General features: G+C 40.1%; 1 protein-coding gene and 1 pseudogene across 1 annotated transcript in view; one reads left to right on the plus strand and one right to left on the minus strand.

Moving 5' to 3' along the window:
* Positions 1-235: 235 nt before the first annotated feature.
* LOC132479605 (large ribosomal subunit protein eL30-like) lies at positions 236-578 on the plus strand (annotated as a pseudogene).
* A 6,013-nt stretch (positions 579-6,591) lies between these two features.
* Positions 6,592-23,508, minus strand: part of UBA2 (ubiquitin like modifier activating enzyme 2) — a 32,509-nt gene continuing 15,592 nt past the window's right edge. The window contains exons 9-17 of the mRNA XM_060084269.1: positions 21,162-21,261; positions 20,106-20,272; positions 18,273-18,366; positions 18,070-18,182; positions 15,124-15,279; positions 13,578-13,674; positions 10,731-10,836; positions 9,021-9,157; positions 6,592-7,451 (exon numbers count right to left, since the gene is read on the minus strand). Coding sequence (XP_059940252.1) covers positions 7,270-7,451; positions 9,021-9,157; positions 10,731-10,836; positions 13,578-13,674; positions 15,124-15,279; positions 18,070-18,182; positions 18,273-18,366; positions 20,106-20,272; positions 21,162-21,261 — 1,152 coding nt within the window. The 3' untranslated portion in view covers positions 6,592-7,269. The remainder of the gene's footprint in view (positions 7,452-9,020; positions 9,158-10,730; positions 10,837-13,577; positions 13,675-15,123; positions 15,280-18,069; positions 18,183-18,272; positions 18,367-20,105; positions 20,273-21,161; positions 21,262-23,508) is intronic.

Below are 23,508 nucleotides of genomic sequence, written 5' to 3' on the forward strand. Positions count from 1 at the left end.
TTCCATCCTTTCCTGACCACTTGAGCTTTCAAGATTTAAATAATATACTGGAGTCCAGGGTCAGCTAAAGGACATTACTTACTCTAATAGTAGATAGATAGGTAGATAGATAGATAGAATAACAACCACCCACAAACAGGAGGAGAAACAGCCTAAAATATGTTTGCTTTCTCTCTCTCTGGCAACCTTGGCAGCTGTTCTTGGCTGGGGGTCGTCCCACACCTAAGACAGGAAGATGGTGGCAGCAAAGATGAAAAAGTTGCCAGAGTCCATCAACTCTAGGCTCCTAATCACTATGAAAAGTGGCAAGTAGGGCTGAGGTACAAGCCAACTCCGAAAATGATCAGACAAGGCAGAGCAAAGCCAGTCATCCTCCACTAAAATGGAAAACCGCTGTCCATCACTACAGTGGCAATAAGATTGAATTGGGCAAAACGGATAGAAAATACTAGAGAGTTTGCACACTGGCTATCATTGATCTAGGTGATTCTGATGTAGTCAGAAGCATGCCAAAACAGACTGGTGAAAAGCATGCAAAATTATTCTTTAATAAAATTGGCCAGAACTCGTTTAAATAAATAAATAAAATATTCACTGTTCGGGACCTCCCTGGTGGTGCAGTGGTTAAGAATCCGCCTGCCAATGCAGGGGACACAGGTTCGAGCCCTGGTCTGGGAAGATCCCACATGCCGCGGAGCAACTAAGCCGGTGCACCACAACTACTGAGCCTGTGGTCTAAAGCCCGCGAGCCACAACTACTGAAGTCCGCGTGCCTAGAGCCTGTGCTCCACAAGAGAAGCCACTGCAATGAGAAGCCCATGCACCACCACAAAGAGTAGCCCCCGCTCGCCACAACTAGAGAAAGCCCACGCAGCAAAGAGCCAACGCAGCCAAAAACAAATAAATAAATAAAATAAAATAAATATTCGCTGTTCAACATTAGAATAAAGTACTTCCACGAAGTGGGAAATTCATTAAGCAATTATTTATAAATACCTTTAAAATATTTAATGATGTGGGGAATCCTACCATCATGCCATTAAGTGGATACAAAGTAGGATTCAAAATCACATGCTCTTATCTATACATTACCTGAATGTGTCCCAGACCCCATCTCCTTCTGTATCCTCAATAAAGGGTGGGTTTTGATCTCAGTTCACTGGCTTTCTGCCTGAGAAGCACAATGGGGTGCTCTCTGGCCTTTTTCTTCCTGAGTCCAGGGGTGTGTGTAAAAGATGAACAACCAGCGCTCTGGGGGAGATTTGTACAAATCAGGAGCCCTGATTTGTACAAATGGTCAATTCTAAACTACCAACATGGTGTCACTGAAGAGAGTTGGGAAGAAATGGGTAAAATTAGCTCTCGAAAGCTAGTATGAGCTGGCTCAATGACCACTGCATGGGTCCCGCTGTCGGAGAAAGAAGTTTCACAACAGAACTGCTGGGCCTCTAGTTCTATCATTCTTTCAACCAGAATCTTCTTTGTCTAGACAAACGGACCAACACTCAGGAGGCTAGAACAGGGCATGTTCAGTCTAGTCTCACACCAAACCCTGAACCACCATCTTTTCCTTCTAAGGCCCCAGATGCTGACCCTACCCAGACTCTGTCTACACTAATGGTGATTTTTTTTTTTTGAGAGCCCATTGTCTCACCTTGTCATGAGACCCCCTTATCTGTCTGTAGTGTCCATATTTTCTGGACCCCAATTATGGACAAAATTCAGTGGTTTTCTCACAGTCTTGGGACAGACACACTCAGATGTCAGTCAAGTATGGACTGAGTAACTTGGGTTATGAGGGAAGGGGGATGGCACGCAGTCAAACACCATGTGGAAGAATCGCTGGGATCCGCATTTCTTTCCCTCCCCTCAGCTTGCAGCAGTCTTTACCTTCATAATTTTTCCTGGGGAGAGCAGAAGTAATCTTTCACCTAAAGCACTCGTACCTCTCCCAGCTCAGAACCTAGGGGCCAGTCCTCCCATTAACACACAGCACCAGACCCAAGGTGCATGTTCTGACTAATCCACTGGGAGTTGTGCCCAAAGGGATTTTTTTCATCCCCTTTTCTGAGGCCCAGCTCTTTCTACCAGGTTGAGTCCACCAGCTTCCCCTGGTCCTAGTTCATCCCTTAGGCCTCTCTGGGGGCACAGAAGTTTCAGAGCGTTGACCACTAAAGCCATGGATGGGGCTTCCCTGGTGGTGCAGTGGTTGAGAGTCTGCCTGCCGATGCAGGGGACACGAGTTCGTGCCCCGGTCCGGGAAGATCCCACGTGCCACGGAGCGGCTGGGCCTGTGAGCCATGGCTGCTGAGCCTGTGCGTCCCGAACCTGTGCTCCGCAACGGGAGAGGCCGCAACAGTGAGAGGCCCGTGTACCGCAAAAAAAAAAAAAAAAAAAAAAAAAAGCTATGGATGGTTGGTTCCCCAATATAAGAATTAGGGTTAGGATCTGACCATTACAGCTTGCTTCCTCCATCAGGGAGCAAGTGGCCATCTTGGGAGGACCTTCACTTTCCTGCCCTGAAACCTTATCCTGCACTCAGGAATGGGAATTTATGCACAAACTTTACATGGCAAAGACCCCAGCTAGTCTGCATCTCCATGGGGAGGAGCTATTTGGGGATACCCAGATTCCTACAGCCTTCGGAATCACATTTTTGAGCATGAGGTTGGTGTTCATGACTTTCAGTGCTGCTGGAAGCTACCACTGGGACCAACTGGGAAGCTTGGCAACACACAGGCTGCAGGTCCTCAGATTCTCATTGCTACCTATTTGCTGTCTTAAGATGAGAAGTTTTGTGCACACCAGCCCTTAGTTTCTTACTGCTTCCAAAGATTTCTACCAGGCTGGCAAATTTGGCAAGGTTTTCCAAGAGCAGCATAGTGCGGAGTAGGGATGCAATATGTTTATAGAATGAGTGAATGATGGTGTGTACAATGCCTACATTCTAAGATTGATCTTCTGAGAAAGTAAATTTCAGAAGACTTATAAAGTAGATCTTGGGGACCTTCTTGGAGCACTGTACATTCTAGTAAAATTTTTGCTCAGCCTTTCCCTGTGTAGTAAGTCATCATATGCTGCAAGATTTAAAATTCTTGGGGACTTCCCTGGTGGTGCAGTGGTTAAGAATCCACCTGCCAATGCAAGGGACACGGGTTCGATCCCTGCTCTGGGAAGATCCCACATGCCACGGAGCAACTAAGCCCGTGCTCCCCAACTACTGAGCCTGTGCTCTAGAGACTTCGAGCCACAACTACTGAGCCCACATGCCACAACTACTGAAGCCCGCACGCCTAGAGCCCGTCCTCCACAAGAGAAGCCACCGCAATGAGAAGCCCGCACACCGCAACGAAGAGTAGCCCCCACTCGCCACAACTAGAGAAAGCCCGCACACAGCAACAAAGACCCAACGCAGCCAAAAATAATAAATAAATAAATTTATTAAAAAATAAAATAAACTTCTTACAACTGTTATAGGGAATTCCCTGGCGGTCCAGTGGTTAGGACTCTGTGCTTTCACTGCCAGGGCCAGGTTCCATCCCCATTCGGGTAACAAAGATCCCTCATGCTGCTTACCAAAAAAACATTTTTTTAAATAAATAAAATGAATATATAAGATATATATATATATATATATGCAAGCGCAAAGCAGCATCAGAGCCCTATAGTTCCAACGCAGTTTTTTGAGAGCAGTTCAAAAAATGTTCCGTGTGTGCAGAATGCAAATAATGTATTCCCAGTATGAAAGTGTCTATAAAAATACTTCACTAAATATATCTTGCAAAACAATCAAATGGCTCCTGGTCCTCAGGAACACTACTTTAAGATGCAAGGACATGAGAGATCTTCACCACACCTACAAGCCACAATGACTAGAAACATGTGCCAACATTTTTCTACCCTAATTTCTTTGGGTTTGTAATAGCTTTTGCTTTCTGTATTACAAGAGGCTTAAATTTGCCCATGGTCCTTGGCCATAGGGCAAGTCCCCTTCAGACATATGTGCCATCAATGGGCAATTTTCAGGAACAGGAACATGGACTATGAACCAAACGTTTTCTGGCCACTTCTAAGTGGACCTTTAATCCTGGGAACAATTTGGTCCTCTTCTTAGTTCTTTGGAAGCTCAAATGAAAGACTTCCTCCTAAATCTCAGCCTAGCAATACGGACAAGCAAAGCTGATTTCATCAATGCCAACCCAGGAATCGCTGTAACACTTTCTCATTCCAACTGATATTTTTAATAATCTTTATTACCTTTCTGATTTCAATCACAGGATATACTCAATACAAAACTTGAAAGAGACACAGGCACTAAAGAAAAATACAGAATATGTATCTCCACCTTCACTATGAAAGTTTTCAGAGAAAAGTTAGATGGCACAGTGAACAACGTATATAGGCTCCATCTATATTCAATGTTAATTTTGCTTTTTTTTCTTCCGGTATTATTTGCTGAGCCATTTAAAAGTTGTAGGTATTTCGAGCTTCATCTCTAATGCCACAAGAATAAGGACAATGGCCTATATAAGAACATTACCATAGCTAAGAAAATAATTCGGTTATCACCTAATTTATTCCACTTTCAAATTTCCCATTTCTCACAAGAATTTAGTCATTTATTTTGCACTTGAGTTCTAGAATATCACACATTCTATACTTGCCCAATTATTTCCTCTTAATGTTTAATTTGCTCCTGTACCCCTCTACTTCCTGTCAGTTGGAAGTCTAGATGCTATATACAAGTTACTTTTCTGGGGGGGCCCTAGGTGGTGTTGTGTTCTTTGAATCAACATCTCATCAGTAAGCACATACCAGGTTGTCCCATTAGTGATGCTAGGTTTGATCACTTGATTACAGTGATGACAGATCAGTCCATTGTCAAGACTGAGCTTTTCCCTTTCGTGAGTTTTTTATACAGCAACATTTGAGCACTCTGCAAAGGTTCTGTTCCTCAGGAGCCTTTTACTAAAGGTTTTGATATCCACTGATGATCTTTGCCTCATCAGTTATTTCGTTAATGGTTCAGGCTCTATATTAAAACACTGAATCCTTTCATGGCACATGCCAAGTACGTGGAATGATCTTTGGGACAAAGGACTCTCTAGGTAAACTTGAGTCGCCAGACTGCTCCCAATGAAGCTGGAAGATGGTTTGTCAGACTGTATTTCAGGCTGGAGCTGCCAGAGATACACCCTGTCGAGCCTTGCTTCCAGCCAGCCCACTAAGAAGACCCATGTGGGAAAACCATGAATACAAGGCCAGTTTCTAAAGTATCTCCACTCTCCAGGGACATGGGAGCAGCTTGAATCTTAGTCTAGTTGAACAAGACACTGTAGTCAGACCTGCTTTGCTGGTAAACCCAGATTTTATAAAAACAAGTAGAAAACGGACAGAAACTGCTGGAAAAATGGTCACAGAGTTGTTGCAAAGATGAACACCACTGCTCTGCCAAGACAGAAACACACCTCTACAGATAAATGGGAAAGAAAAAATGGAAGAACATACACAAAATGCCAGAAATACATTGTTGACAATTGTGTCTAAAAAGGCAGGGTGAAGGGTGAGGTTTTAAGGAATGGAGAGACTTTCAGATTTTCTCCAGAAAGTACAAATTTTCTGGAGAGCTCTTCGGAATGCAAAATTTCAAAATGGGAGATGATCATCAGGGACCAACCAGTTAACCAAAACTTGCTTCTGAGAGGTGGTATTCCAGAATATCTCATTTTTATCTGTTACACAGCTCTGTAATTTTGAAATTTATTTTTCTGGAGGAAAATGAAACCTCCAAAAAAATCTAGAGGCCAACTGAACCTCACAGGGTCATAGAGTTGTGGGTGGGAATCTAGCCTGCTTGTAGTTGTCGTATCTGAAGACTGGAAGTCGGTTCATCCTGGAGGCGTCAAGCAGCATGCTCCTGCGGGCTGAGTCTTGTTCGCCACGATTTTTCTGAAGGCTGATTACATGATGAATTTAAAAATGACACAGACGAGGAGTAAGCTGGATGGCAGAGTAAGAATTACACAAAGTGTAACAATACAGAGAATTATCAACTTGAAATTTGGCTGACTGTGACCAAAAACACCAAAGGCAGAGGTACAGAACTGGGCAAACAGCTTCATGGGTTTCTGTTACCCAAAAACTCCAGGCACATCTGTGTGACAGCGGCCTGAAGGCCAAGGCCTTCCGAGGTCCGAGACAGATGTGAGTGCTGCCCCTTCAGCACTGGTGTGGCCACATCTGCTGGCCAGAGTTGGGTCCTGAATGGTACAATGCAAGAAGGGATTTGGATGACCTGGGGACAAACCAGAGTGGAGGAAAGGCTTTCCCCGTGGAGTCTCAAATCGAAGGCTCCAAGTTACTGGGGCTGAGCAAAGATCACTTAAATGTTCTCAACAGAAGGCCAACTGTTTACAATCCGAATGCCATTAAAAGCTTTCTTTCAGAACGTACTCACCTATGGTAAACAGCAGAGGTCTTGTAACCTCCACGTCCGTTTCTGAGTTAATTTTCTAAAAGCAAAGAATATAGCATGCCTGCAGCAAATACAACATATAAACCCAGCAGAAACGTGAACTGTGCAGGCATGTATAACAAGTATGCAGATGCCATTTATTTGGTCCATAAGTACAGTATAATCGTATTTGAGTTTTACAAAACATCAAATATAAATAACCTGAAACTGGAACAATACACAAAATTGGCTTCTTACACAGACATACCAGGCAGTACAAGCTGAAAACTTGAGTAAATTAACAACTGTTTTACATTAATATACATAGTGCCAGTTAACATTTAAAAACAAGTTTCAATGCATAGCACTTGATACTTCTTTGAATCTGTTTCAGTCAATTAAGAGTATGAAAATGGTTAGATCTAGGCTAAAAATAATTCTTCTTCTAACCAAAAATAAAGGCATAATATTTATAACCAGGTATCAACTTTACTAAACCACAATATTGTAAAACTGTTAAATGATACCTAAGGGTATTTACATTAAAAAGGCAACATGCATTGTGTTGTTCCACCTCATGACTGGTTATGCACACACTTTGTTCAAAGGGTTTTAAAACTATATTCCTACTTTCAATACAGCATACTGCAATGTTTCTAATAGTTCTAGCAAAATGAATGCTTTCAAAGGGAGCAGAATCATCTTCAAGTCACTGGTGCCAATGTTTTCCCTTTGGAACAAAGGACATAACAAATAACCTGGTTCTGCCCGGAAGGCCTACTGCAGTAAGGGGTTCTGTTCAGAGGCATTTCCGTTCAATCTAATGCTATAACATCATCAAGCTCCTCTGTCTGCTCTGTGCGTGACTTTTTCGCACTGACATTCTCTTTCTCATCTAATTTCCTCTTGCGACTTCTTTCTTCTTCACTGATGTCGGCATTATTTGAGGGACCTTCTTCATCCGAATCAACTATGAGCACATCATCTTGCTCTTGTGCTTATTTCAGAAAAAAAGAGAAAAAATGGTTAAAAGTGGGGGGTTACTAGCAGCTCACTAAAATTTTATGTATGTGAAAAACTAACTCTTTAATATACACCAAACTTTAGAATGGCTACCCTCAGGACCTTGGCTTTATACATTACATATTTCCGTAGTGTTTTAATGTTTTCTGTTCCAAGCACCTCTTTCTTTTTTAATCAAAACAAAAATTTTAACAAGCATTATATAATTCAAAGGAATTATTACAGTTCCTTGTTTCTACTTCTCCAACAGAAAAGAGGAGGGTGAATATCCTAATATTCGCAGCAGTGGTAGTAATAAACAACAACATATACACAGCACTTACAATGTGCCAGGAACTGTTCTAAGCACTTCACATATACAACTCATTTAATCATCACAACCACCGTATAAAGAAGATAACATTATTATCCATTTTCCAGAAAAGGAAACTGAGGCACAGAGACTTGCCCACGGTCACACAATAGCAGAGGATGAGGTCAGGATTCAAACCCGCAGAGTGGGGCTCTACAGTGTATGCTCTTAACCCTACACTACGGTTGGTTTTGTGTCCCCCATCCCCCACCACTCCACTAAATCAAAGGCAGAAAACCTACCTTACTCATTGCTAGAACCTCCAAAACCTACCCACAGCAGTGCATCAATAAATGCACATTTTGAATTATGATTTTTGAAAAACTACTAGTCCTTTCCTTAAAGGAGGATGATGAACCTTTCTTTTTTCAGAGGGGGGAAAAGTTCATGAACCCATGGCCCACACACTCTGGACTACCTCAAAGTCCATCTTTACAACTCTCAGAGAACATGAGAACCAAGGAACCACCAATATTCCAAAGAACCAAAGACACAGGGTCAAAGAAATGAAAACAAACAAATGAAAAAGTAGTAACTTTTAGTTTCCTGACACTAAATGAAGAGGTAGGTAGGTAGCGTGTGTGTGTGTGTGTGTGTGTGTGTGTGTGTGTGTGTGTGTGAGAGAGAGAGAGAGAGAGAGAGAGAGAGAGAGAGAGAGAGAGAGAGAGAGTTGGGGTGGGGTGAGGCAGGTAGTAAACGTTTACATTAGAGCACAGTGAAGTACCAACACTGAACACCCAGGAAAAGAGAGCTTCTGGTGCACTTTACTGAAGTCACACTGGTTCTGAGAAAACTGTGAAATGCTAAAATGCTATACTTACCAAGCATCTGTTCACTCAAAATAGTTAGATGCACTGATTTACTGCCCCTACGAACAGGCATACAAAATCCGAAACTACTACTACTAAGAATGAACCATCTTTATACACCAGCAAACTGACATTTCCAGTCGTAAAAACAAATGAACAAAAAAATAAAGTGTCTATTTTCCATAAAAATTTTACCCAGTCTTAAATATCTTCATGGTTCATACATTCAAAGCTTCATTAAAACAATGCCAAACCAACACACACCTCTAGTAGTCCTATGGAGTTCTACTTTATGGTCAACATTCATAAAATAATCAGTTTGTTCTAAATAGTCGTGCTTGGTGCGTAAATTAACAACCTGCCGGCCAGGGCCATGACTCACCTGTGGATGTGGAAGGCTGAGCTCCATCGTCACTGCCATTGGTTATGCTTTTGGCAGCATCTTCAGCTTGCTTGGGCCCCACTTTTTCTGGGGCATCACCAACAACTTCAAATTCAACATCCTTTCCTAGGTCTTCACTGTAAGAGAACCATGTACTATAACACTGGACCACTGCTATACTACTTACAAAAGCAAAGGCACACCAGACAGAAACTGTCCTCAAAGCTCAAAAAGTGTATACTACATACACACCAAATATTTGGATTCTGATTTTCAAAGAGTTTAAAAAAAGACTATAACAGATTTTTATGATAATTCAAAACTCTAATTCAAATGGTCAATAGCATCGCACTTTCAATTCAGGGAAAGGGCTTTTTAAAAAAATGTTAAGTAACTTTTATTGCTAAAGCAGAAAACGAGTTGAAAACTGTGAGGCCTGATGTAATTCTTAGGCATTATTTCTTCAGCTACTAGGTGAAAAGATTCTATACACTCTACTCTGAGCTTGACCAGAGTAATTTAGTGTTTGCGGGTAGAGTTACATGGATTCTCGGTTTTCTCCCCATCTTTACAGGCAGCACCCTGCTTTTGTAATGAGTTCCCAAAAACATGTATAAAAGTTTAATGCATGAAAGTCAAACAAAAGACTTACATGTTATAAGGGGGGTTCTGTTCCCAGAGAGCTAAAAAATATGATAAAAAAAACCCTAATTATGCCTCCTTTTTTAGACACCATGTGATATATTTCCATTTTATTGTACATGTCCTTTCACAACTAAACACAAGCACACCACTAACATCCAACTGGTGTCTAATCGAGGCCAGATATCACTCCCTAGCGATATCTACCTTTCACTCAATTGTCTCATTTTATACTAATAACCCACATTCAGTTTTTCCTGTCATTTTATGCTTTTTACAAACTAAGTATATATATAATGTAATACTCTCCAAACAACTACACAAGTTCTAAATGTTTGGATATATAGATAGCAACATTGGCAAAAAACATGTGGATGCAGGTGGAAGCCTTTGCATTTTGTTAGATGCTACCTAAAGTAATGAGTCAGGGTGCAGTTTAAGGGTATCAACGAGCATGTTACCTCATTCAGCAGATAAACACACCAAAGTGGAGGACCATCTGTATTTAAATTGTGTTACATATGTGCAAATATCCTGTAATGCAAGCACTCTGGATGCTTTTTTATAAAGTGGGCATGATATAAAATCAAATAAAAAGAAAAAAATACATGACTCAGGAATCTATATAGGATAAATTTTAATGCTCTCTTGTTACTGTTCCAGATCACAATGAAATACTTGTTTTATGGGAGAAATATTTCTTTCTTCCAAATCAATCTTTAAAACTAATTAAAATTTTTTATTCTAGTTCAATTATCAAAATGAACGCAACCCTGATTATAACTATTCAAATGCCTGGATTTCTACCCTCTCTAGGTCTTTCTGATCAGCCACCACTGATGAGTTAGTTAACCCTTAAACATTTCTTGCTTATCCCTTTTCTTTCTGGATTATCAGATTTTTCTGTAGGTCAAACCTCAGGGAACTTAGCGGCCAACTTGAGCATATACATGGTGCAGCTTCAAATGAACAGTAAGGTTTAAAGGTAAGAAAACATTTTCTCTCCACTTTATCTTTAGTTTGTATATTCAAATAACTTCTTACACTTAAAATGTTAATAGTTCCTACCTATGAAGGATGTTGATCAATAAAGTGTAGTCCTGAAGGAAGTCGTCTGCTTGAAGTCGACTCCCATTTCTAATTCCAAATTCTGATAACTTCTTGTGATTATTAGCTAGAAAATTTGAAAGAAATTTAGATGCTTTAGTTACATGTCCGTGGAGCAGTCACCTTAATTTTTAAAAGGTAAACCCCTTGCTATAAGCTGAACTCTATCTCCTGAAAATTCGTACACTGAAGCTCTAACACCAGTGCCTCAGAATGTGGCTATACTTCGAGACAGTGCTTTTTAAAGAGGTGATTAAGTTAAAATGAGGCTGTTGGAGTGGACCCTAATCCAATCTAATTGGTATCCTTAGAAGAAGCCAAGGAGGGAGGCCTCAGGAGAAACCAAACCCATCGACTCCCCCCACCCTCCCAACACTTTGATCTTAAGAATTCTAGCCTACAGAAATAGAAGAAAATAAATATGTTATTTAAGTCACTTGTCTGTGTATTTTGATATGGCACAGCCCTAGTAAACTAGTCCACTAAAGTATTACTCACTTAGGTACTCAGCCCTGAAAACTTAACTACCAAAATTACTTCAAGGGAACCAAACTGTGAGAAGTTCTGAGAACCTTCTCCCCTTGAAACCAAATTAATCTGGAATCCTACAGGAGTCAGTGACAACTTACAGAATTGTTCAAAATATACTCTGTTTCTAAAGAGGTTATCCACAGAAATGCCAACAAACTACTTTTTGCAAATTTTACAATTCAGAAGTATGAGGAAACTTTATTTCAATGAATTTTTCAACATAAAATTTCAACATTTCTCAATGGACAGACAGCAAGGTCTCCAAAAACTACTCATTCCAACTTAGTTCTCTCTTCCACAGGTCATTCTGCTTCATCTGAATATCCCCAGCATGTAGCACACCATGCTTAGCACCTACTAGCACTCAGTAGGCCTTTGCTACATGGATTATAAATACTCCAATGAAGATCAATCTCTCCAACCAAACTTCTGGTGTCACCACCTCCTCCTACCTATTCTAGGGCCCATCCTGCCTTAACTATCCTTTCTCTCCTGTATGTTCAAATGCTCCTCTCTCCTGACCTGTAAAAGCACTCAAGTTTCACTTACAAAACTGCTTCTTCATTTAGCTGCCAATTTACACTCTGCCCTCACAACACTCAGTCAGCTTTACTGAGTATCTGCTCTGTGTCTACAGACTGTGTATAACCTGTTGACCTACAGCCACCGTGCCTGGCACATACTAAGTAAACTGTATTTTAAATTCTACTTACGTTTAAATTTACATAATCTAACAATCTTTTACGTTCTTAGTTTTTATTTCTTATTTTACCTTTTTAGTCTCCCTGGAATGTCTCTGGAAAACAATAGTTTCTATCCAGACTTCCATCCCCAAGCCCTTTCACACTCCCTAAAACTCCCCAGCCCAACATGTTCAAAAGGGAACCAGTCACTGAGCATTCTATCCTGGTGAATTAGCATCACCTCTGAAGCCAGGGTCTTGGCAACAGCTCTGTCCAAGCCTAACGATGCTTCTCTTCTTCATCTGTGCTCTAAATTCTGCCTCTGCAAATCTCAAATCTGCCATTTGCTTCTGCCTTAGTGAAAATCCCTCACTTCCCTCCATTTGTTTCTGATTCCCTGCCTCTACTCTTACATCCTTATCTCACCCCCCTGCAGATTATACTACAAGGTAACTGCATTACTTCCCTGCTTAAACCCTGGTGGGAGCAGGATATTGGGGGAGGAGGAAGACAAACAGACATTACACATATGACACAGCGAATCTTCCAGCTGCACAGTCACTGCCAACCCCACAGCACTCCACCTTCCAGTGAAACAAAATAACTGGCCATTCCTAAAGCTTTTATATTGCTTCATAAGTTTATGCCTTTGTAGATGCTGTTCATTCTGCCCAAATGCAGACTCTCCCCTCTCAGCTCGTCTTCAAGAATTGGCCCATGAGTCCTCTTTCTCCTGTGACACCACCCCCCACCCTCCTTTTACAAAGCTTCAGTTCAAACTTTGTACACTTTCTCTCTATAGTATTTCTTAGACGGCACTAAATCTACTTGTTGATAATCCCTCCTCTCCTTCTAGGCTGTAAGTACTTCAAGCCAGGGACAATTATCTTATTCATCTTTGAATTACAAATATCTATGACTATGCCTGCAATACAGAAGGACTCCAAACATATTTGAATAAATGCTCTCTCACCCTCAGTAGCACATGTATTTTGTGGAAAAGGACCACATTTGAGCCACTGAGATTCTTGACCAGTTTCCATTTTTAAGGTCCTAGCCTTTAAAAGAGACAGATGGCTAGAATGGGGCTTAAATATTCAACTAGACTCTTAAAACAGACTATGACCCGGCCAAAACGCAACCTCCAATTACTCATGACCTAATATCCCCAAATTTCTTAACAAGGAGCTATAGCCAAAAAGAATCCTGACACTCCCCGTCAGGACAAATGAGGTGTGGGAACTTCTAAGTCCAATCAGATTGACCAGTGTGGTCTGAAGGAGGCATAACCACAACACAATTCTCACTTAGAAAGCTTAAACAGAATCTAATGCATTACACCTTATATAACAAATACATTAACAAAAGGGATGAACTGCTTAAACCAAAACTGGGCACTGATTTCAGCAATACTCTCTGCTCTATATCACGAGCAGGCTATCAAGGCTTCCCCACTCTTGGACAAACATCACCCCTGTCAGCTGAGGTACTGAGTACCATATATAGTGAATGGATAAACTAACGTGCACTCCTTCACGCAGGCAGTCTGCATCCAGATGAGGGGGAGTGAACACAGGCAATGTATAATAAATACCTTCTGTCTCTCCCTCTTCTGAAGATATTAGGATTGTTCCTTTTCCATCTTCAATTTGGACATCTGGTGCTACCATAGCAAATTTTTCTTTCACTATCTATAAGAAAAAAAAAGATTCAAAATATTAACATACGGAATTAAAGACCACAAAAAGCCTAGACTTTTTTTTCATAAAGGCTCTTAACTTTCCCCTTCCACTGGAAATGAGCCAAGTTGCTCTTTAAGGTACCTTAGGGCAACGAGGAAAGCAATGGGAATTTACCCAATTATCCCATGCCCATGTTCCATCCCCATGTTTGACCACTGATAAAGATCAGGTAAAACTTCCTCCAGATGGGGACTGAGAACTCCTTGGCTGGCTCTTGGTATTTTGTCCTTCCCAGCAGATTAGGTACTAAGCTAGATACTTGACATATTTTATCTTAGTCTCTATTCCAAACCCGTACTGACAGATGTTTTACAGACGAAAAATTTCTCATCAATCTGATTCTCAGATAAACAGTCTTCCCCTTCCCGAGTTCCATCTCTAAATTCCAAGACAGATCAGGAGTGATAATACTGTTAAATCCTACCTGATCCTATGAAACAAACAAATAAACAAAAAAACCAAACAACGGAGGAACTCTCTAAAGGTCCAACTACCCTACCAATAGTGGAATTACCTTTAGCTCAAGAATGAGTAGATGCCAACTATAATCGTTTCTTTCCTAAGAAAGAAGATGGGGCAACCACCCTCTCTGCTGGCCAGTATATCAAGTCCTGCTGCTTCCCCATCCAAAACATAAGCTCAAATCAACCAGCCCTGTGTAACCATTTCTGGGAGAAAGGCCATTCATTCTCAAGCAGCCATTAGGGCCACGATGGTCTACTCCTCCATGTCAGGAGATATATAAATATGTAACACTATGATGGACATAATCAGAGGAACTATCTGAAATGATCCCCAAAGTGGGAAGTGGAACCCATTCAGGCCATTTTTTAAATCTTTCCTAATTCAAAAAAAACTAGGAGGAACTGAAGGACCAAGCTATAGAACCAGACCATATCCTAACCCTCCATTTCTCACTCCAGAGCTCTACAGGTGAATCCAAGTGTGCAAACGATGCATCTTCTCAGGGACTAACTTAACATACCAGAATCAGGACCATCACTAGATCATGTAAGGATACCTCCTATCTGCCAAAAAAATACAGAATTTACACACTGCTTGAGAAACAAAGAACTTGCTTACTAAGATACTGTGCCACCAATGTACCACCTGTGCTCCATATTCTAGCCAAAAACGCCTATTCCCTTCTGGGATGTGAAGCACATATTCTGGAACCACAGACAGGAAAGACAACAGGACCCAGATGGTAAAGCAACCCAGGATATCAGAGCAACACACCTCAGTAGTTAGGGTAATTATCTGGCTTTTAGTTTGTTATCACAGTAACACTGTAAAAGGCAAAAGGGGACTTCTTTTTCTTATAAAAAGAAAAATGAACAACCTTTCTTATAAAAAGAAAAATGAACAACCAGGAAGAGAACTAGGTCCTGCACTTACCTTATCTTGTAAGGTGAGAACAGTCACTTTATGGACATTCAGCCGCACAGTCACCTCTGGCTTGCTGGCACATACATAACAATTAGGGTTGGGAGGATCCAGTGCACAAGGCACAAGGAGCTTCTTTCTTGGGTTTGGTTGTTTATTCAAAAAAATCTTTGGAAAAAAAAAACACAAGCAAAATCAGAAATTTGAGTCATAATTTATATACCATACAGTGTTCACTTAAATACGCCCTTCCAGAAGGAAAACCAAGACCTTAAAAAAAAAAAAAAAAAAAAAAAAAAAAAAAGTTTGAGCATGTACTTATTTGTTTGTTTACTCATTTATTTATTTATGGTTGTGTTAGGTCTTCATTGCTGCATGCGGGCTTCCTCTAGTTGTGGTGAGCGGGGGCTACTCTTCATTTTGGTGCACGGGTTTCTCATTGTGGTGGCTTCTCTTGTTGCGGAGCGTGGGCTCTAGGCATGCGGGCTTTAGTAGTTGTGGAACATGGGCTCAGTAGTTGTGGCTCGCGAGTTCTAGAGCGTAGGCTCAGCAGTTGTAGTACACGGGCTTAGCTGCTCCGTGGCATGTGGGATCTTCCCAGACCAGGGCTCGAACCCGCGTTCCCTGCATCGGCAGGCAGATTCTTAACCCATGCGCCACCAGGGAAGTCCCAAAACCTTCTTAAGAGACTGGTTTTTCCAACCTTCTTTTTAAATTAGCTACCTTGTAAATAAGGCTGAGCTTACTGAAAAGAAATCTCCGTGTACTGAAGACTCTATAGACTATTCTGCACACTATTTTAGCATGAACAAAGGCCTAACCATACTTGTCTCTGGTATCATTAAATCTGGTATCATCAGTTTTGGGGTTCCTTCCTAATGGTTATTCTTATCAACTTTAAGCCAACTTCTAACAGGACCAATACACTAATTTCTCTAATTAATGATAATGCTTCCACAGACATATGGAACAAATGAGCTACCTTTTTTTTCAAATTTTCAGATGACTATGATATTAACATTTACATAATTAAAGGAAAAACAATGTATGTCTGGCAGTATTACCATTTCCCTAATACCCAAACAAAATAATAATAAGAAGCAAGGGAAATAAAAAAAAAACAAAACTGCACTTAAGTTACGAATGTCAGAACACTGGAAGCTGATACACAAATTCTCATCGTGGAATTACCATGTAGTATGGTATCTGCTAAGATGAATTAACTCTAAAGAAGAACCCCATCAATTCCCCAAAGCTTAAAGAAGTAAATCCCTTGACAGGCATTAAGTGCTAGGAAGAGCCCTACTGTAGTCTCTCCCCACAATAAATACTAGGCATATACATTTGTACTCAGGGCTGGAAGCAAGGTACAATGAGAGAACAGACTTATTTGATCTTGATCTTCACTGGGAAGGTAGAAATCAACAGTAATAAAAACAACTGCTAACACTACTAATACTCAGGCTAACACTATTATTAATGTATCCTGGCATTCATTTATAAATGTGAACAAATGAAGCCCAGACATATGGGTATCATTAGCCCAAGAGAAGAAGAGAGATAAGAAAGCAAAGAAATGGAAAGGATGTTACAGAACAAAGTAGATACTTGTTCAGGCTGCTATAAAAAGGTAGAAATAAAAAAATATATAGTTCTAAAAAATATACATATATAGTTCTTATAAATTAAAAACATGACAACCAAAATAAAAATTTAAATAGAAAACTGAACCTAGATGGCAGGTTCACTGACCATATGAGTCTACATTCCCTCACCCTGAAATTTCATGGAAACAATAAAAGGTATTTTAAGAGTGCATTAGGGCTTCCCTGGTGGCACAGTGGTTGAGAATCTGCCTGCCAATGCATGGGACACAGGTTCGAGCCCTGGTCTGGGAAGATCCCACATGCCCCGGAGTAACTAGCCCCGTGAGCCACAATTACTGAGTCTACGCGTCTGGAGCCTGTGCTCCGCAACAGAGAGGCCGCGATAGTGAGAGGCCCACGCACCGCGATGAGGAGCGGCCCCCACTTGCCGCAACTAGAGAAAGCCCTCGCACAGAAACGAAGAGCCAACACAGCCATAAATAAATAAATAAATAAATAAATTACCAAAAAAAAAAAAAAGAGTGCATTAATAATGGCACTGGGTGGCTTCCCTGGTGGCGCAGTGGTTAAGAATCTGCCTGCCAATGCAGGGGACATGGGTTCAAGCCCTGATCCTAGAGTCCGTGCGTGCTCTGCAACAAGAAAGAAACCACCGCAAATGAGAGGCCCGCGCACTGCAATGAGGAGTGACCCCCGCTCGCCGCAACTAGAGAAAGCCCGTGCACACAGCAACGAAGACCCAATGTAGCCATAAATAAATGAATAAATAAAATTTTTAAAACTAAATAAATAAAATTAAAATAAACACAAAATCCTCTCTGAAGAAACACACCTTCAATAGGTCCTTAAAGAATTATTACAGATAGTGTTAACAAATACTAATTGTTTTTAAAAAAAATCATGTATCACATAAGCAAACAAAACACTATGAGAGAGATCTAGCAGATGACTGTAAACTCATCCATAAAGATTTCAGACATAAACATGATCAAATATAAGTTTAAAATAAAAAAGACTGACAAAAAAATGACTGAAGAACAGGGGACTATAAAATAACCAAATGGAATTTTAAACCAGAGAACTCCTAGAGCTGAAAAACAATTGAGAAAAGTTAATATAAGGACCCCACACAATGAGTTCTTCCAAGAACTCAGTAAAACTAGAAATGTTAGAAGCAAACTAGCTTCTGCAAATCTGACAAAAGAGAAGCAAATGTGTTTTCCTTTTTGTTATAATTTCCAGGAAGCTTACTTAAACATGCAACTCACAAGGTAACTTGAATAATTACTTTTCCATTGCTTTACACCAATTTTATTGTTTTAATTTAAAAATTGCAAATAGAAACACTCACTGTTCTACACTGGTCTATTTTTCCTGATAAAATCTTCAATCCTTCCAATACTATCAACCCAGCAATCACTGCATTAGTAGTAGCGATAGCAGGAATAATGTTCCCTGCCATTGCTGGAAAAAAAAAAAAAAAAAAAAGTTTAGCTGTTTAAAAAAAAACCTTAGAATTTTAGATGATACAATTGAAGTACAAAAAAAACTTACATTTGATATCAAATCTGCTCTTCATATTCATACTGAAAATATGCATCCTGAGGTTTGCAGCAGAGGTGACGAAATCCATTGCAGACGGGTCATCCTGCCAATAATTTAAACAATTTAATAAGTCTCCCCACAAATTTACTCATTTGGCTAGTGTTTCTTTCAGAACAGCAGTTTCACACATTTATAACAAGTCAACTAGAACAAGAGATGGCCTCTCTGGATGAGAAGGGGGCAGGGGCTAATCATCAGCTCCTGTGATCCAGGAATGCGGTCCTACCAAGAGCCAGCAGGTTCTAGGAATTCACTCCTGCTTACACAAATGCACTGGAGACTAAGAGTATAGACCAGAATACCAATTCCATTTATTGATTGTGGCAATCCTTCCCTGGGTCCATCAGTCAACAATAAGGTTGTTTGACACATACAGAACCCAGGGAACACAGGCTGTTTTGAGAAAGCTATTTCATTGAAGCCTCAGAAACAGCTGAACTACTCCTTTTGGCTTTCTTTCTCCAAACTCCCTTCACGTACTCCACAGTCCTATATTGTTTCTTTTCAGCTGTGGCAGGACAATACTTTTCCCTTTACAATTTCCGTTCTTCCTGAGCCGATATCCTAGTCTCTCTAATTAGATTTCAGCAAGGTTTCCTGCTTTGAACTGAGAAGAAACTATCGTAGCCCATAATTCAGAAACACCAAAGTATAAAAGAAAAAGCACTGATAGGATGTGGGTTCTTTACATACTTATTTGGCTGGCTATGTAACCACAGGCAAATAAACCTCCCTGACCCAATATTCATTCATCTGTTAAACAGGGAAAATTATATAAACATCCTGTAAGGTTGTGGTGAGAATTAAATATGATTATTTAAGAGTACCCAACACAGTGTCCATCAGGTACTTCCCCAGGCAATTGGCTTATCACACCCATTAGTTAGAGTTTACTCACAGAGGCTAACAATTCACAGTTCCAAGTTTTGTTATGTAGCCCCTGTGTATAGATGAAAACCTCCCAAGCCACTAGTGTAACAGTAACAATGAAAAAAAAATTTTAAGTTACTCCTTATAGCACACAAACCCTAAAGACTAATGTTTACGAGACTCCCCCAAATCTAAATTTACCAGATTTCAGATGACTAATTCAACCCGTCTCAAAATTTGCACATAAAGTTACCTTAGTTTTCTTAAACCGATCAAACTTTTCTCCTTACTTTAAAACTCACAGCAAATCTCTACCAATATATGAACACATAAACTTTATCAGATAAATCATTTACAGCCACAGAAAATATTGACTACAATTAAAAATAAGTTAACTTACCAAATCTCAAAACGTAACATTTAACTGCAAAATACTATTAAATATTGTTTTAACTTGTAAGAAAAATTACACCTCATTTTTCAATTGAGAAGTCTCTCAGGCCTTTAAGAGTTAACAGGCAATTGTTTTACTTTCCAGGCCAAATTCGGCCTATGAGCTGCTGTCTCCAAAAGGATATTAGGACTTGTATTAACAAATCTCTATTACGTAAGAAGTTCTCTGAAGCCTATTTGATTAAGTCAGATAAACATTTTACTCCAGTAAAGTCACATGTATAAACCATGAACTCATGAGAATCTAAAATGAGGTTTTATGATATTGCTTAAATTCACATATAGAAAATTCATAGTTCAATGTAGTAATCAGAGAGGAAAACATCCAAACAAAAATCAACATGTCCTCAAAATCTGGTAGAATAAACAATATCCCCAAATTACTAGGCTCTGGTACAGCTCAAGAACTAAAATATACATTTGATATACAAGTAATTGCCACACATTTTCAAAACAAACCTTGTCCCATATAAGCTCAGCTCCATCTCCCTTTTCTGCTAAATGAACTCTCAAAGTCTCAATGCTCTTTGAAAAAAGACGTGCATAGCTCTTTACATCTAGAACTTGCTGGTCTCTCAGACCTAACTGGGGTTCATTTTGTTGATCTGATGCATTGGTTTCTTCTCCTAAAGAAAAAATATTAGAAATTTCACTATTAACATCATTCCTCTACTGTTTAACAATTCAATACCCAATGATAAGAAAATCAAATAATATGAAACAAATTCCATTAAAGTAATTATCACTATGATACACTTATGTGTACAAGAAAATCGCCAATACTGATATGGGAAAGGGGCAAGTGTCTCAGAACTTCATAGGAGATTACGAGAGGATTCAAGAATATAATGTAGATAAAATAATTAGCACTATGCCCAGAACATAGTTAGCACTCAGTAAGTGGAAGCTATTAGAGCAATACTTGAATTGGGCCATAAAGTGAAGTATCCGTTACTGTAGGTAACTGTAGAAAACGGCTCCAAACTGACATCCTAAGTCTCCTGGTACCTTTTAAGTTCTACTATACTGAACACTGCTGTGCAAAACAAGCTGAGACACAATGTGTGGAAGGAGACTGGGTAAGTCGGTAAAACTACTACAATAGTTTTTCTTGCACTTAAAGTTATAAATATGTTCCTAAGTTAAAGGAAACATAGGGAAAATATGAAACAACTAAATGTTAACTGATAAGGGACTAGTTAAATAATACCGACTGAAAAGAACAAGTCAGAGTATATAAATAGTATGATTCCATTTACGGAAAGTGCATATACAACTGCCTGCGTCTACGTGCACAGAGTTATCACCAAGACATTCCCTACAACATTAATAGTAACTATTTCCCTAGGTGATGAGATTTCCAGTGATTTTCCTTCTTCATACTTTGCTGAACTGTCTGAATTTCTTACCATGGGTGTATACCACTGAATACCAAGAAATGACAGGGCTATTTAAAGACTTTAGGTTAGAGAATTTCCAATTTAGGTATCCCAAAGACAAAAATGTATCCTTTACCTTGACTTTGCACTTCAGCCCAATCCAATGGAACTGGAGGTTTCCTTTTCCGCCACAGTTTGTCCATTGTCAACAGATACCTGATATCATCTTTAAAAAGCTAAGATAGAAAGAAGGGAAGAAGTAAAGGAAGAAAGGTAAATTCCATGAACCCTACAGTCCCTATGCTGATAAAATATAACAAAATTTGCCATCTGATTTATTTTAAACATTACACTATAAAATCTGATTTAAAGAACACATGTTATATACCAGTAGATTAACAATTCTCAAAGGGGCAGGGGGAGCTTAAACCTTTGTGTAAAAGGAAATTTTACACAAAACCCCTGCACGTGAAAACAGTTAAAATCAGAGATGCTGATGAAAGCAGAGTAAGGAAACTCTGAACTGTGCTGACTGACCCTGTCCTCCCAAGTCACCTCCCCTAAATTAGCTCCTCAGATCAGTCGGAAGCACAATCATACTGTTCAAGCGGACTAAGTGAATACACACCAACTCCACAAGAATTGAGCCTAAAGGTACCAGTTAGCAGTATCTCCAAGTTTGTGGGTACATACCAATAAAGCACACACATTTAAAAAGGGCTCAAAAACAGAATTTCTTAACCATCTGCAACATCTTTGAAATGTGCTCCCGCCCCCCCCAAATAACCTCAAACACACAAAACAATTCCTATTTCGAAAATAAAAACATAAACATTACCACATGTAGACTGAGAGACCATCACATGAATCACACTTCCTATGTGGCAGAATCTCAGATGATCTTAATAGTTTTACCTTTTCCTTAGCTATATTTTCTATTGTTGACTGATTTATTCCACGGGTTTGCTGTATGTACCGGGTATGAATTTAGATGTGGCTAAGTTAAAAGAACTATTTCTATCAAAATATACTCAATTCAATAAATATTTATTAAGCATCCTTAATCTTTGAAAACCAGCCAAATATACAACTAATTAGAGTACAATTCAGTGTGAAGACCACACAGCTCTGAGTACTATAAGTTTTTTAAAATATTTATTTATTTATTTTTGGCTGTGTTGGGTCTTCGTTGCTGCGCGCGGGCTTTCTCTAGTTGCGGTGAGTGGGAGCTACTCTTCGTTGTGGTGTGCAGGGTTCTCACTGCGGTGGCTTCTCTTGTTGCGGAGCACAGGCTCTAGGCACGCGGGTTTCAGTAGCTGTAGCATGTGAGCTCAGTAGTTGTGGCTCACGGGCTCTAGAGCGCAGGCTCAGTAGTTGTGGCGCATGGGCTTAGTTGCTCCGCAGCATGTGGGATCTTCCCGGACTAGGGCTCGATCCCGTGTCCTCTGCATTGGCAGGTGGATTCTAACCACTGAACCACCCGGGAAGTCCCTATCTTCACACTCCTGTCTCTTTCTATAAACCTATGAATCTCAACCAAATCCTTAGTCTAAATTGCTCTACTTACCTATAGGACCATCTGTCATCTCTCTAATATCCCAGAGGAATCTCAAAATTAATTCTATCACCTTCCCCTCTTCCCCAACCCCCACGCACACATCTGTTTCCCACCCTACCTATCTCAGAGAACGGCACTTCTGTTCACCTGCTGCCCAGCAGGAAACCAGGTAGCATTATTCTTCGCCCCTCACCTTATACATACAAAGTCCTGTTGAGTCTAACTTTTCCTCCACACTCCACTGGGAATGCAGATGGGTTGTACTTCAGATTACTCTGGCATTGCACAACTCCAGAAGGCACTGCCCCATATTGGTTACAAGAGGAACACCAGGTCCTACAATAGTGCACTGCATACTTTCTATACCTTATAGACTACCCTTTAATGGATTCCCACTGTCTTGGTATAACATCCTTATCATGACCTAGGAAGTCCTGCCAGATCTAACCTCAGCTTACCTTTCCAGTCCTCTTTCCACTCTCCCGTTTAATGGGAATTATTTCAGTTCTTCAACCTGAAACTTTCTTTCTATATGCTGCACACTCATCCCCACCTTTATTCTTTAAAGTCTTGAGTTGAAATGTCAAGACTTTAAAGAAGTCTTGACAGCCTCTGGACAGCCTCTTCTGAACCTTCATACTAGGTCTAATAATGTTTAATAATAAGTGGGGTTAAGTTTACTTATTATTAGAGGGTTCCAATGCATCAGAATTTAACGTCGTAACACCCTGAACTTGAAATTACTTGTTCAATGTTTGACTTCCCTTCTAAATGCTGAGTTCCCTCCCTAAAAAGAGCTGGGACCCTATTTTCTGTCTTTCACCACTAAATCCTCTGTACTTAAAGTGGCCCCTGGCACACAGCAGATGATTAAAGTTACCTGTTGAACAACGGATTGGAGATGTATTTCAGATTATTCTGGCAT

Source organism: Mesoplodon densirostris, chromosome 19 (genome assembly GCF_025265405.1).
Source record: "Mesoplodon densirostris isolate mMesDen1 chromosome 19, mMesDen1 primary haplotype, whole genome shotgun sequence".
In the NCBI taxonomy this organism is placed as follows: domain Eukaryota; kingdom Metazoa; phylum Chordata; class Mammalia; order Artiodactyla; family Ziphiidae; genus Mesoplodon; species Mesoplodon densirostris.